We start from the raw sequence: 16,608 nt of genomic DNA on the forward strand, positions 1-16,608 counted from the left end.
AATTTAACAGAGCAGACCATTTGGGAAATTAAAAGGAATTTAAAAAATTAAACATGATTCTCATTATGCTGCTGCGAGGACTACTGTAGATTTACTGTGTGTTGTGTCATGAGTGGTTTCACTGTTTATATACAGTATATGAATATGAGTGTGTCTGTGTGCAAGACTAAGGAGAAAGGAGGGGGCTATGAATTATGTCCACCCTTCCCGAGGATAATTACATGCAAATTCTTTCTCTCTGTGCACACTTAATATCTGAAACCCAGAATGGCCTGTCAGTAGTACCGTAGATACTCTGTGGAGAGGAAAAAAAAAGATAGGGGGGAAAAAAAAGAATAAAACAAGTGTTGATGCCAGAACTGACCTGTGTATTGAGGCAAACCAGAGACCATGAGTCATCCAAGGCAACGTCTGGAGGGACATGTCTAACTCCCATTCCATTAGGTGTTTAATTACAGGGAATCAAAGTGTTTAATTAGGAAGAATCAAAGATGCTTATGTTTGATGGTCAACCATCTGCGTCTGCCTCCCTTTTTCCCGCCTGCCTGCTGCCTTCCAGTGCAGCTGAAGCCCTCTGTTTCACCCACTGTTACCCAGTTAGTTACTCTACTGTGCTGCTGATGCCTGTGTGTCACATGACGCCTCTGTGTGATGAGAAGTCTAGAGCTCAACATGTCTTACCCAAAGCACCGTTGCGTTTGCCTTCTGAGCCACATGATGGTGCTATAGCAGCACGTCACTCCCTGAAGCCTGTCAGTTTGTCTTTGAAGTCCTGAACTTTGCGGTCTGTACAGTGAGAGACTTGATTGTAAATGGGCAAACAATGAGGGATTTAATATCATTCTTATGCATACTTCCATTGTTAATGTAATTTCTCAACACTTCAGAAATAAATATATACATTTGGCTTCATCCCATTATTCACTAACCGTGGGCTAATATGCAGTGAACAACAAATTCATATATTTATAAAATAACAGATAACAAAACCAAAGAGATTTAGCTGTAACAAAGAATCTGCTCAGTTGAGATTAAAACAAATACACTTCTTCCTGATCACCACAGGAGAGTGACTAAAAGTGTTGGGAGAGTTTCAAAAGTTGTGACAAATACTTGTAGAAGCTCACGTATTTATATTGCATGACATATCCATTTACACCCTGTCATATTGAAAGAGCAACGGTAGATAATTGCATTGTATTCAGGCAACTGTGTAAGTTATATTTGTGCCCTACACAGTGGTGCACAGTGATAGATTATCACTATATTGCCAATCTCTGTAATGTGTTAGAGTTGAATGAACTCATTTACTCTGAGACGTACTTATGAATTATCTCTACAGCTAAAGAGGTTAAGCATCTGGAGTGATATAAAACTAACTTAATGGCAGGAAAGAGTGGCAAATCAAAGAAGCAAACAGTTTACGTGGCAGCACATTCTGCGTAAATCTAAGCAAACAGTAGTTTGAATACCATTAAGAGTCTAATACTTTACATGTAGTGCCAGGGGCAGAGACATAAGAAACACAAATTTCATTGTGCAATACCCAATCCAAGTAAATGAATTTGTTTAAGAAACAGAAGCTTTGAGAAACGATAAACTTAATAACACCTCAAAGAAATGACAACACAGTGGTTACAAATTCACAATAACATTTGGGGCAAAAGCCACACAGCCAATAAGAAACTTGATGTAAAGCATACTTCTGTAGGGATACTCCATCACCACCTAATCTTATCATCAGCGGGGAAAACTGAATCCTCGTTACACACTGGTCTGCCGAGGCTTCTTATCAGGGAGTGAAAGGACGAAGGGGAAAAGTATGCCTTTTGCAGAAGAGAGGACACTCAAATCCTCATCTTTGAAAGCAGGAGAGATCTCATCAGCCTCGAACCTCATGGTGAACTGGCGGCTGACACAATAAATTGTGTCATCCATCGTGACACACTGAAAGGCAGGGCAGCGAAGAAGCCGTTTTGAGCTGCACTCATACCACAATCGAGCCACGGTATGGTAGCGGTACACACTGACACCCAGCAGTGGGTTAATATCAAACCGATACAGAAATCTGCCCACAGCCACCATATCTGCAGTTCTGTCTTTGCTGCCTACTAATAGACTTGGCCTCCAGGTGTTGGTTTTGGGGCTGTAGCGCAGTAGCATATATCTAAGAGTTCCCCCAGAAACAAAAAGCTCTCCGTTGCACACCGAGACGTGATGTGCCACAGCAAATGTATCATTGGGCAGCGGAGCCACAAATGTCCATCTGTCCAATCGTGGGTCGTAACGCTCCACTGAGGAGAGGCACTCCCCTCCGATGGCGTAGATGTAGCCCTCCAGTGCTGCCAGTTTGCAGCGGGGTCTGGCCACATTCATAGGACTGATCTCCTTCCAAATGGATGTCAAAGGATTGTAGCAAAACACTCGCTTTGAGGGTGTCATTTCTCTGTCTGTGCCTTGGCAGCCCACTGCCACAAATAAGTAGTTATCCATTGTGCACATGGCACAGGCTTTGGAGATGACCTCCTGTGGGATCAGGCAGAGTGTATGCCAGGAGTCTTTGTAGTCATCATAATAGTACACTGCACTGGATGTCCTCCTCTGCTCCGTCTCAGCTTTCTGCCCTTCCGTGTTCCTTGCCCAGTCTTTAGGGTCCATATCTGCCACCATGATGAACCTCCTCCCCCCTGTCCTCCGCTTCTGGATGTGTTCCCGCTCACCAGCCATTAGCCGCCCATAAAGGTTGGGGTCCCTGAGCACCTGGAGGTAGTTGTCTGACATGACCCCAAGGGCTGCTTTCTGCACAGAGGTCTGGCCATGTTTCTTGGCCAGGTAAAGCGTCTCCAAACAATTACCCAGATCAAGCTTACTCTTCAAGCTGTCCAAATCTGTGCCGTCAAGAGTTTTTGCTGGAAGGTGTAAAAATGGAACCCCTGCTACAGTCTCTAGATCAACCCCTTCCCTCACTTTAAGGCCTTCGCTTTCTGCAGAGGGACTGATCATAGAGATGGATTCATTTCTAGCTGGGGCCAGAGAGTGAATCACTGGACCTGAGGTTGTTGAAGTTACAGAGGGGATGGGAAGCTCATATTGCTCTGCTGAAGACAGATAGCTCTCAGCGCGTAGGAGTACAGGCTTTGCGGGGTGCCTCAGCTTGAGGCCTCCTAGCGATGGGGGATCTTCAACAGAGCTTTGTGGTAAAACCAGATCACGCATAATGATGGGGCTCAGAGAGGAAGGAGATTCTGTTAGGCTGCTGCCACGGCTTCCAAAGTCCACTGGCTGTGACTCAGAGTTCCTCTCGTACTGACCCAGCACAGTGTTTGAGTCTGTGACAGAGTGAGAGGAAGACTCAACATAGTAATCGTATATTTTTCCGCGCACAATCTGGTCTCCTGTTCCTTCCAGCACCACGTTAGCATCCTCTACTTTGATCTCTGCCTTGGAGAGGAAGCTGGAGTAGGCTCCCTGGTGCTCCAAGTCCTGCCTTAACTCCCTGCCCACACCCACACTGCCCTCCAGCTTCAGTAAGAAGCAAGGGGAGCGGCGCCCCGTTGTACTGGCCATCCCACTCTCTGTTGGATCAGGAAGGTTCAAAGCAGACCCAAATGAAATATTACTGGTGGCAACCTCTGCCTGCTTCTGATTAGTGAGTATCTCTCCCTTCGTGCTGATATCTTGATCACTACATGACATGCTAAATGCATCCTCCCTCTTTTCAGCTTGGAGTGGAAGGGTTTCTGCTGGTTTTTCCTTGGTGCTGTCAGATGTCAGGTCATCAGTGGCTGAGTCTGTGTGCGAGGATCCGGGTCGCTTGCCCCCATCATCGGTGTCATGTTGTGGTGAGCTTCGACATCGCAGTGTTGTCTTGCAGTTTTGGCAGGTTGCATTTTGTGGCTCTTTGTTGTTTTTGACATGGAGCTGAATTTTCTTTGCATCCCTGGAGCTGTAGAACCTGTAGGCCCAAGAAACTAGCAAAACTGCAGCCACAGAGATACTCAGTTTCAACAACAGCTGCATGTCGAATGTAACTCCCAAAAGCTCTGCAATGGGCATAGCTGTAGCGGCGATGGTAGCGACGATTGGTCGACTGATCCTATTGAATGTTATTGTCACTGCGTCTCAGCTGACGGTTGCATGCTGTCTGGTTTTCATTGTAAAAGAGCTGCTGTGATCTGATGACTGTAAAATGATACCTCTAGAGGTACTATTTGCATCCCTAGCTCTGTAGAGGCGGGGCGCTGGCCATGCACCACCTGTGGCAAATACAATACCCATACACAGAATATGAAAATACCCAATAGATCAATATTTGGTTAAGCAATTTGATGACTCACCAAAGCTTTTCCCATAACTATCCAAATACCATCTAAGAACTCTCTTTCTTGGTGTTTCTGTGAACAGGATTGTTTCAGGACATACTTTATGATGTCAATTTTTGAAAATGTCCATAAAAATATTATGATACCTCACGCTCCTTAACTTGCTCAAACACATGGCCAGAGCTGCAGAAGGAAAACAGGGTTTGAATAAAGGGTGGGGAGTGATGATAGGTGACATTTATCAAATACTTAATAAACAGGATACATCTGTTTGCACAGCCATGCCACAGATCAAAGATCCCTTTCTGTGCCAGCGCAGATGCTTAAATTACTCTCACTAAAACGAATCTGAAGATTGCTCTCAGACAACTAAATGGCACTTGGTATTATAAACACATAGAACTATAAATAATACAAAACCGTCTGAAGAATGCCAGATGGAAAAAGTGTCTACAGAAAAACCTGACACTGTCATTCATTTTCACACACTACAGAGATACATCTCTGTCACATGTGATCCATGTCATTCAGTTGCCAGTGTCAGGCTGTCATTTGTGTTGCTGATAACACACTTGAGCGATCCTACGGTCAATAACAGAACAGTGTTTGTTTTAACAGCACTCTGTGGAGCATTTTAAAGGAACATCACGTGGAGAGGCATTCAGAGGGTGTGTCAGGTGTCCTAGCTGACATGGGCGCTGCTTGGTCATCTGATAGCCGAGCCTGCAGATGACATAAAGGAAACTGGATTCTGCAAGCAAGTTGACTCCTGAATAATTCACATGGGCCATAGAAGCAGCTTCTTATCCTCACCATTGCTCCCAGCTCAGGTGAACTACTCAGAACACTGTGGAGAAAAAAAAAAAATCATGATTGTCGGGCCGTGTGCATTGTTGTGTGAAGGCACTTTCACCTCTTCTTGCTTGTGCCACCCATGATAGGTGTGCAACATGCATAGCTGAAAAAGAAAAGAAGGCACAATTTTTAATGTTTTCTTTTCCATGTAATAACTATGGAGATGGCAGAGAAAGCATACGATCAGTTAAACACAAAAAATAAAGCTTAATAGATTGTGACCATCACATTTCTTGAGTCATCAGTTTTGTTAAGAAAAAAAAAAAAGGTAAAGCTGCAGTGGCTCAGACTTCATCCATAGGGGTCATGCAGCCTTCTCACAAATGATCTTAGACAGCACTGACTAATGATGAGCAAACACAACAATTTCTTTATGTATAAATGAAAGACAAATCCAAACGCTTGCTCTTGATTTCACATTGATGCCCCTATAATCAAGAACAATTACCACTGAGGGAAACAATAGAATGTCACATTCATAGCTAACATAGAAAATCTTACATTTTGGGAAACAGAAAATGTAATAAATTATATTGCCTGTTGGATCTTTTTGGTCCAGAACAGCTTTGAACTGATGATATGCTTTTTAAGCTACACGAACTGTTTATACATACTATTAACTCACAGAAATTTGTAATGTGCACACACATACACACACAAAGCTATGATGCACCTCTGCTAATGTTATGTTGATTAACTCATACAAAGACAATTTTGTGCATTCCCTAATGCATTCAGAAATGTAGATGGACCTGTTTTTCCTCTCTTGAATGCCAAGTGAGTGAGAAAAGCAAAAAAAAAAAAAAAAAAAAAAGCACAGGAGTGCCTCTCGAATCAAAATTAAAACGATAGCTGAGTTATAATGCTATACAGTGGGTGGACAAGGATTCGTACCCTTTGCTTTCCTCACTGAAAAAAAAATTAATTCACAGCGCATATGACTGTCTGTTAATAATGTTTGTGCTATGCAGCTCTCATCTCCAGAATGCAGGAATATGGATTGTACTTTGGCAAGGTGAGCCGATATCCCAAATGAATAGGTCTATCCTTTCCATTCGCCTAAGCTTTAGAAATCTCTGCTCTTACCTCCCACCTGGTTAAAACCTTAATCCCTTAATACATGTTGTGTCCTTAGAATAGCTTAAATTGCAATTCTTGTGATGTCCAAAAAATGCAGGATTACTTTGCATTAAGCAACTCTTCACGGTTTGTGAGAGAGTACAAACTGCAAAGGGTTAACTGCAATGTCAGAATCTCCTTCAAAAGCCATGCTGGGGTCAATACAATCAGAAATACGTGAAACAAAGTAAGTTTTTGAACTTGCCTGTAGCTGAGGAGGAATAAAAACAAGTCTGTGTGTTGGCCTTGGCGGACTGTCTTTCAAGTTTTCCTGAAACAGTGGGATTATTAGATTGTGGGAAATTAAATTGTAAACAATTCCTGCAACAGTCTAGATGTGCAGGTATGTGCAGTATCAGATACTGTATATTACCTGTACCCAGACCTTAAGAAGACCGCTGGAAGATGGAAATCTACAACTAAACATGTCAAACACATGTCGAACACAGTGTTTTAAGTAAAGTCAAGGCTTGTGAGTTTTATCATCTCTCCATTTTAATACAGGTGAAATGAAACAAATGCAACAACCCCGTTTACACACGCTGCCTCAGGTGAGCGCCTCCCTGGAATGGCGGCTAAAATGATCCTACTTTTACTGTAAATGTGTGGGTAAGAGTTACGCATTGTACACAATGTAGGTCACTTAAGATAGTATGTCACAAGTAAATAACTGGATTACAGGCCAGTGACAATGAGCTGCAGTGCTGTCAACTGCAACACACCAAAAGGAGAAAGAATCTTCAAACGTCACATGCACCACAACCCCAAAACAGCAGACATATGTTAGATAATTTTTTTTACTCTGGCCCTGGAGACTTGCCATATAGATATAAAAAGCCCAAATGAGAAACAGAAAGGCTGTTAATGTTTCTGTCCATTCAGCCAACAATTATCTCTGAAAACAGTGTTCGATGAAGTACAAACAAAGGTGGAGAAGTGTAAACTCCAACTATCTCAGCAACCATTCCTCACCATATCCCATATAACCTCTTTAATTGTTTTCAATATTTACACTGATGTACACAAAATACACTCAAAAAGGAGAATTTTTTCTAGTTTCTCAATGCATTTAAATCCTCTTGTACATTCCGAGCCTTCAGAAAAAAAAGGAATACCTGTATATTAATAAAAAAAGAATGTTCTCTTAGAGCATCTGTGTTTGTTCCCCCGGGGTTTATCAGCATGGGGCTAATCAGGCGTATCCCAGGACATGTAACAGACGGGTATGGTTGACACGGTGGCGCAGCCTAAGCCAGTTCCACCTTTCACATTTCAGTCAACACCAATGACATTTTGACTCATCAAAATAAAATCCAAATGCTTTTCTCTTTTCTGTTTCAAATCAACTGATTTTATTGATCAACAGGCAGACGTGGGACAAGAAACAAAAAAAGGTGTAACTGGGCAGGGCTATATAGGAGGTCGTTATTGTCATGTTCGTCACGTTGTTCTTTTGATATCATTATCTTGGTTATTATTTTGTTACAAAAACAGCGGAGCGCCAACCTGCGGTAGCGCTGTTTCCTGATCGACTGACGCATGGAGGGTCTGTTGATGACTTGAGAAGGCTTGCAGGACAGTGTGTGTGCGTGTGTGTTTGTGTGTTTCTGTATACATGTGTAGATGTGTGGTTGTTGTGTAAGAAGGGCAAGTATATGTGTGAGAGTGTCTTGGATGAGAGGTTTCACGTCAGTTCCACTGTCACTGTGAGGACAAGTGCCATCCACGTAAGTCTGAGCACGTCCGTGCGGGAGGCTCCATCTACAAACACCAAAGAAACAGTCAGTTAGACGCACACGTTTCCTCAGCTTTCTATTCATCATATGAACAACATCAAATTTCCACAACAGTGTTACAATACATTAATCCCATTTTCATGACTCGTTAATATGGTCAAATGCAATGAATGTGATTTAGTGGGAAGTAGCCTGATATTTTTCATTGGTTGTTTTGAAGTAAATCACGATGCATTTGTTTATTTACTAAACAAGACGCATTATGTGACATATCAATCAATTTGAAAGTTTTTCTAAACTACAACAACTACAACAAAACGCATGTAAAAAGTGTATGACAGAAAAAGACAACCTGGAGTTGTCACTCTTACTAATAATCTACAAAAGCTTTCAGTGTGAAAGATCTTAACTGTACTTCATGTATTATATTACGTTAAAGTGACTCATAATTCAGTAATTTAACCTCAGTGTATGGATGTATGTATTCACACTCTATGGCAAGTTGTTCTAGCACCAGTGCCGTGAAGTCGCATTTGTTTGAGAGGCTAATGAGAGTAATACAACTGCTCTTTATATACAGAACATTAATTAACGGAAAATATTCTCTGTGGGGTTCTTTGAAGTGCACAATAATGATATACAGTGTAGTGCTACCAGGACACCAGCAACCAAAAAAGTCCCCACATGGCCTTTGGTGCAGTTTAGTCAAACACAAAAAAAAAATCTTTCTTTACCAATATTTGAAGAATCTTCAGGTAAAAATGGAGCGATGAGGAGTGAAGCCCTGCTTATTTTTATTTATTTTTTTATGTTTTAAACTTGCTGGTCTGAGACCCACAGCAGGGATATACGATTATTGAGGAGAGATCAGCAGAGACAGCAGCTTTATGCTGCTATTGTTTTCTGCTGCTGGCTCATGGATATGTTACAGAGGGGACTGTGGAACTGGAGCTGCTGTGGGAGGAAAGCTGTGACTGACTGTGGGTGTGACTTTGCTGACATAACCAACAGTTTGTCTGGCTCGTGCCAAGATTATGGCTTCACCGACAATCACAATCACAGTTTGAGCCTGACCACACTGGGGTGTGGCTCGACTCATAAGATTCAAAATGTGATCTAATAGAAAGTCAGGTTAAATAAAAAGTCAGATGAGTTTGGATGATAAAATATTGTTTGTATGCTGAGGAAAAAAAACTTGGCTGTATTATTATGACTTGGATCATAAACAATAGAATAACATGTTTTCCAGGATTGTTTAAATTAAACTATCAAGATTTCATCACTCCCATGAATGTAAATATAATTTCGCATTTTATAACACAACATATTCCTTTCTGTTCATGCAAGTTACACAACTTTAGATAACAAGTGGATCTTTTCAATAAGTACTTCATTTCATTCTGTAATGGGCTCATCCAACCATAAGATCATCATCTGAGGTCCCCTTCCAGTCTACAATCATAGATGCAAGTCGCCCAGCCATCTGTTTGCCTGTTTTTGGCTCAGACCTCAATGCATTTCTGCCAACCTTATTTTTTTTATTTTTTTATTTTTTTAGACGACTGGGACTGATTTCTGTGGCAACATGTTCTTTTTAATAAAGGATGACTCTACCTCCGGTGTGTTGGACCTAAAAACGACAGCTGAAAATATAACACTTTCTTTTTGTATACGACTACATGACTACTTTGACTGCTTGATACTTTTTACTGCAGCTAGACACATCTGTTTGTACTCCTACCAATCTGGTTCCTGTCTCTGATCTGACCTCTGTTCTAAAAGAGGATTTAAAATGGAATTTTGCATGCCACTGTGGAAAATGACAGATGTAGCATGTCTGCCAAAAAAAAATTGAAAATGCAGATTACTTGATTACTGGCTCTTATGGCATTGTTATTTTTGACTCAATGAATGCAGTCCATCCATTGAGACTTTGTTAGTTGTAATGAATTTTGCTTGATTGCACAACCGTGTCTCAGCCAAGATGATGCCCTTTCCTGCAATAAGACGACAACCTCTAACTTTTGACACGGCCTGGGCTGACAGGTACAGTATTATTTGGCAGAAAACATGTCACATTTTTGTCCTCAGCTTCACTCATCTCTTAAATTCAGTTCATTGACATACAGTACAGCTTGACAAGCTGTCTGGGAGATTGGAATTCTGACAAAGACGAATGAATATGGCCCCTCGTGGTAAGCGTAGCTTTCCTGCTGCAGCCCTGTCTGACTGACTGACTGACTGACTGACAGGGGTGGTCTTTCCCATTTGAACCAGGCGAGAAGTCGGGTATTCAGCCATTAAGCGAATGGGTACGTGTGTGGTGACCTGTTGGGACCATGTTGTACACCAATTTGACTTGCATGCAAGGCATGTCTGCGCATCCATGCTGACCTGATTCTGTCCTTGCTGTGACACACCTGCTCCTGCACTTACCATAGCATTTGCATATTGAGTTTTGCATCCCTATGATGCCACTAGCAGAGATGGGAAATGCAGAGGAAGAGAGGGGAAAAATAAAGAGCAAATGGAAGCGAGATAGATAAACTGAATGTAGGAGAGGATGAGGGGGGGAAATAATGGGTTTTGAAGTAGGAAACAGACAAAGCAAGAAAGAGAGCGAAGCCCGTGTCGGACTACAAGACTGTTCAAATCTCGTCTGACTAGGGCAGTTCAGCTTAAAGACAGCTCTGCCTGCCATCTGCTTGGGAAGCTATTCACACCGTACGCTGGGACAAACATGGGCTTCACACATATGCACCGGGGATTATACACCATGCAATTATACCATTCAAATACATTTTCCGGTTCATCTACAACAGCTCACTGCAAAAAAAAAACTATTACAATACAGGTGTTTTATTGATTCTGGCTTCATGGTACATAAGTCACAATTTACATTTAGCGCACATTACCGACATATTTCACAGAACAACACTGAGGATACTTACACTAATGACTACCTACTTGCATACCTATGTGGATTGATCTAGACATGCTGCTACATTATAGCACTTCATAGAGCTTGGAGGAAATGGAGCTAGCACTCTTGCTTAGATAACCAATCTACTGTTAATGAGTCTCTTCTTATGGTTCAATCAGTTGTTCTTACCCCTGTATGTAAACTCTGACTGCTGTATCTGTAGGGTGACACTCTGATTTCAGGCTTGGTGAGTCTTGGACCACTTCATACTTCAGAAGTCCATTTAACAAGATTCCAAACACAGGCTGTTTAGCCAGAATTGAATCTTTTTTTTATGCTCCAGAATAATCTACACTGATCATAAAGCTTGAGAGCCCGAAAATCTGCATCAAAATCAGAGATTATGAGCAAGGCTGAAGAGGAAAAGTAGGAAAAATAAATATGATGGAAGAGGACAGACAGGATAAACGAGAGAGGGGGAAATAAGGTGGTGAAAAAAAAAGGGAAAGAGCTACCAGAAATGGATGAAACGGGAAGAGAGGTTGGCACTTGGAGACAGAAAGTGAGTATGAAAAGTCAGAGAGGAGGAAAGGAAAGATAGACAGAAAGATTGAAGTAGAAAGAGAGAGGGAGTGGCAGAAAAAAGGGAGAGATGGAAAGGTTGTTGTCACAGCCCTGCGGCTTCTCCTGACAATCCCTCATCTTTACATATGATAATCTCAGAAGCCGCAAATGAGCCACCACTGCACATATGAAACACCAATAATCTCACACTCAACCAAAAGTGACAGGCTCCGTTAGTCACTGGAAGAGGCTTGTTGCTTGCTGCTACTGAACATCGGCAAAGACGAATCCTGACTGAATCACTCGCAGCGCATTCAGGACAGACTGAGAAGCATCCACCTGTCAGTACTTTGAATGCTAAAACCACAGTTCCCCAAAGAATTAGCCTCTCTGATGAGTGCCAGATTTCTGCCCAAATTTTCAAACTGAACAGACTGCAGCGTCACATTTTGTTCTCATATTACATACAGCGTCTTTAGAAATACGGTGATCAAGTGATACAGCAGGGATCATGAGATGCATTATAATGAAAACACAGACACCCAAAGCTAGTCATTTATGGGGTTGAAATACTTACTGTTCTGATTCTGTGTGTTTTTCATCATGCTTGGATTTTCTGTTGGAAACAAAAAAAAAAAGATCAGCAGTGAGATGATCAAACAATGTAGTTGTTACTGAAAACCTGAATGACTCAGTGAATGAAGGGGGGGATTTAATAAGAGGATAAAGAGCACGAGAAGGAGAAACACAAAGAGAAAGAGAAAAATTGTAATCTCTGACAGGGGTTGTGGCTTTCTAATGATGCTGAACTCCAAAGTTCCTGCTAAATGGCACATCCCCAGTGAACAAGATTGGGCCTGTTAATGGAAGTGGGAACACAGAGCACTGCACCAGAACAGCCAGGACACTTTAGCAGCAGTGAGACCAGGCAACTACAGCGGTGGCCAGGCAGAGTGGGAAAGCGGTTTGGAGAAATTGACTCCACCTTTAATAAGTTGCTCTGATGTCTATCCTGCACAATACACTCTGACAATGTATTTCCAAAGTTCTCGGAGGGATAAAGTAATTGCAAAGGAAGAAACAGGAGAGCTCACAGAGAATTAGCAACACCCTTAAATTCCACTTCGCGAGCTATTTTTGGATGTTAGATCTGACATATGAGAAGGTGGACGCTGCATATACAGCACAGAGTGAAACTTCTCTGGTCTCACTGCAACCATTACTGAAGCAGCTCCACAGAGAACACAGAGAAATTAGTGTGTGCACTTTGCATATGCACACTTGTGTTTGCCTGCCCCTGGAAATTTGCATGAGCATACATATCTGTGCTTCTGCATGTGTGTGCAGTTTGGGTGTCTGCCTTTATGCGTGTGTGTGTGTGTGTGTGTGTCACTGCCCGGCTCCTCAGTGCTGACTCACTTCACAGTAATCTCAGAGGGTATTATCACTGAGGGTGGCTAAAGATGTACATCATCAAGACGTGAGCGCAGCTCGTCATCAGTGTGTCTCTATACCAAGCTGTCATTATACTCTATTATTCCTGATGATGTATATTGAACACTTTGCCAAGTGAGCAGAGTCCCCAGATACTTCTATCTCTTCACCCCCGACAGAGGGAGAAGTGTCTCATCTCAAGGCCACGGGGGACGGTGCCAAGGTCACTTAATCACCATTTACTTCCCCTAAGCGTGAGTGGAAGCAATCTACAAGGAGACAAGCAGACAGATGGGCCATACTAGGCACGTAGCCGATGACACCTGAGGGTGCATCAGGGTGTTAAATAGACATTAGTGATCTTCCTAGCAAAACGCCTCCCAAGGTAACACCTCCCTAAAGTGGCACTTTCCCCTTAAAGTGAGCTCTTATTAGACCCGCCCAGCAATTTGTACATTTGTGACATACTTTATTAAATCCTGTTCACAGAAGTGTTTCAGGCAGGAGGATTTTAAAAAATGATGGATCCAATATTTTTTGTTTCAGAGTCGATGAAGTATGAAAATGGTGTCGACCTGATTTACGTTAATAGGGCGCTCCGGGGTGGAAGTGCATATGTGTGCATTCCACACGAATTTCTGTTTTTTATATATATACACACATTCCTCCTTTTTCTCTTATGTGACTTGACTTTTGTGAGGCACAAGTGTCAAAAGCCCTCTTTAGACTGGAAACGTGCAACACTGCTGGCTTCATCTATCTATAGTAATGTCTTCTGGGCTTTCAAACATTGTCTTCTGTTATGTAAATGTTCCATTATGACTCTATTCAAACATGACAGAGCCATTATGGATAGAGCTGAATGCTTGCATGATATTTTGGATCTCGTATGCAAGTGGGATCGGTAGCACTGCTGAGGGACAATGGTGGAAAATAATGACATCAAGGAAGAAGTGTTCAGTTCTCTCACAGTCTGCATCTATGATGGATTTTAAAACTTATTTTGGAGTCAAAGTCTTAATCAATGACCATTGTGAGTATGAAGGGAGGCTCACACCTCCTTTTCACTTGTGGATCCCCTAATATTCTTCAATCTAATAATTCATTAGATTGAATCAAGACATTGGCTGCCTAATTTATATAAATAATATCCGCATATTTAACACTGTGTCTGCTGTAGCCTTTTGCTTAATGTGAACTCAATCAAATCTGACTTGAGTCGTGTTGGAAGTGACTGACTGAAGTGACTCTGTGACCTTGGCTTTGACCAATATGTCAAATTACCATTGTATTTACAAAAATGTCTAAAAAGCATTAAAGAAGGGAACAACCATTTAGCTATAGTAAAACTCATTTAACGCCCTTCATTGATAGAGATTTTTGAAGAAGCTCAGAATGGAAGATCCCAGTTCTTCCAAGAGTGTCCAAGGTAAACAAATGCAGCGGAGCAGGACACACACATTTAACAGAGCCTTTAAGCAATCCAGCTCCCACATCAACACCAGTAAATGAACAACGTCCAGGTTCTGATGAACATGTTACCTTGGTTTGGCCACTGAACAAAGTGCCTTTTTAACATTGTCAACAACAAAGGTCCCTTGATTTCATCATGGGCCTTTGATGCCACTGTTGGCAGTTGGTGTTTAAGTGAGAACAGTACAAGGCGTGCCATTGATGGAACAGTCACTAAATCCCTTGCGAGAGAATAGTTATCCTCACTAAGAGCAGCCTTAAAAGGAATGTGTTGTTGAGCCAATTAGGGATACAATCTCTTATTAATCACACACTTAGCTGCATTAATGATTCATACCTAAAAGCGGTCACATAAATCTCTTAAGTATTTTTCAAAGATACTGTAGATACATGAAACGAATTTTGTAGAATTATATAATTTTCTGTGACATTTAACTGTGTAATTGTATAAGCGTTCCAGATAATTCTTGTGGAGCCAAGTTCTACAGTAAAAAATTTTTTCCATATTCATCATCTTCTAAATAATTAATCAAACTTAAATGCGATTTCAGTTTAACTGCTAGTGTAGTGGCCACTCAAGAATGGGGCCAGAGCGTGTTTCGGAACTGAGCATACATACCAAAGACTATGAGGCGAGTGTGCGTATCTGTGGAGCCCAGAGGATTCTGGGCTGTGCAGCGATACATGGAGCCATTGAGCTCGGCTGGCACTCTCTCCAGAATCAGCTCCTTCCCCTCTCGCTCCGTGCTGCCATCTAGCAGCCGGCCCCCGACCCGCGTCCAGGTAAAGAGGGGCTCGGGGAACACCTCATTCTATCAATACCCAGCGCCCAGATGGGATAGAGAGAAAAGTAGGAAGAGAAAGGAGGGGGAAAAAGGAGATTGAGGGAAAGAGAGGAAAGTGGGGGTAAGAGAGTGGTGCAGAGAAAGTCTGCCAGTCTCAGCCAAGAGATTAAGAGCAAAGGATACATGAATAATACAAGCTCCAATTTTTTCCCCCTAATGCAACAGCAAGTTAACAACATGCATTAATAATCAACACTTCACTTTACAACAGTTTTTCCCCTCACATTTTTGAGCCCTCCAGAGAACAATCCTCCCATTTCCAATTTTAAAATGAAGCAGTATTTCATTCATATCAGCGCGTTGACATGTTCATAGATGATAAGAGAACACAATAAGGGTGAATCTCTTGTATGATTCCACTACTGAGCAGCAGTATAAGGTTCTCCTTCCTCACCCCGCAATCCCTCCTTGAAACACACACTGCACCACATACACATATGTACTATACAGACACACACAATATAGCCTCTGTACCATTTGATACACTTTTGGAATAATAGCCCCTGGACCACATTTCAACAGAGCAGGCTTTCAGTTCAGAAAAGGATTTCCAGCACTCCAGCCTTATGTCAAAGGAAAGAGCATGTCTTTGGGACATCAGAGGTACTTGACAGATGACAAGAGGGATTTATCTATTCCTAAAGAAATGAGTAGTCCAAGATCAGAAGTTTGACCTCATCTTTTGTGACAAACACAGTGAATGAAGTTGGAGTAAAATCATGGTCTTCTATGCGCTGTAACTAACTATATTGGAAAAAGTTTACTTCTCGGTTTGGTTCATTTTGCTTCACTCTGCTCAAGCACAGCTTTAACGCAGAGGTGCATGAACTCAGAAAGAGCTAGTTTTTTTTTTTTTTGACAAATTCATTGAAGTGACGTGAATCAAGTCAGAACCGACAAATGCAAGTGTAACTTTAGCTAAAAACGGTTCATAACAGTTAAAGACGGCATGGGGGAACAGCTGAATAGGAACACCAGTCCAGGGTGTAGTTTAACTGCTAACTGCTCACCTGCTTACTATCAGATGTCAACATCCCCCCTCCCCCCATTAACTCAAAACTGTTCATTTTGGAATCGTTCCCTGAAGCGAGCACTTCACTTGTTTGGCATGTGCTCAAGTTCAAACGATATTGTTTTCACATACACCAAGAACCAAACACTTCAGAGTTCAGATAAGCTGCACTAAACATACTTGGCATGAAAGTGCCCTTAACAGCTTGAAGTGACCTACTGAAATAGTTTGATGTAGAGAAAATCCCCAACTCACTGGTTTGTTATTGTGATGAAGCTGGTGTGAATTCTCTATAGTCTTTTAAAATAAATGCTAACGTTAATAA

General features: G+C 41.8%; 2 protein-coding genes across 2 annotated transcripts in view; both read right to left on the reverse strand.

Moving 5' to 3' along the window:
• Positions 1-1,539: 1,539 nt before the first annotated feature.
• On the reverse strand, positions 1,540-4,087 carry klhdc7a (kelch domain containing 7A). The gene has a single exon (XM_041034522.1). The coding sequence runs from the start codon at positions 4,054-4,056 to the stop codon at positions 1,765-1,767; it is 2,292 nt and encodes a 763-aa protein (XP_040890456.1). The 5' UTR covers positions 4,057-4,087; the 3' UTR covers positions 1,540-1,764.
• Positions 4,088-6,830: 2,743 nt separating this feature from the next.
• The window catches only part of igsf21a (immunoglobin superfamily, member 21a), a 110,388-nt gene continuing 100,610 nt past the window's right edge, over positions 6,831-16,608 (reverse strand). Inside the window, exons 8-10 of the mRNA XM_041034380.1 lie at positions 15,046-15,238; positions 12,097-12,135; positions 6,831-8,057 (exon numbers count right to left, since the gene is read on the reverse strand). Of these exons, the coding sequence (XP_040890314.1) occupies positions 7,981-8,057; positions 12,097-12,135; positions 15,046-15,238 (309 nt within the window). The 3' untranslated portion in view covers positions 6,831-7,980. The remainder of the gene's footprint in view (positions 8,058-12,096; positions 12,136-15,045; positions 15,239-16,608) is intronic.

The sequence above is a fragment of the Toxotes jaculatrix genome, chromosome 3 (genome assembly GCF_017976425.1).
Source record: "Toxotes jaculatrix isolate fToxJac2 chromosome 3, fToxJac2.pri, whole genome shotgun sequence".
Classification (NCBI taxonomy): domain Eukaryota; kingdom Metazoa; phylum Chordata; class Actinopteri; family Toxotidae; genus Toxotes; species Toxotes jaculatrix.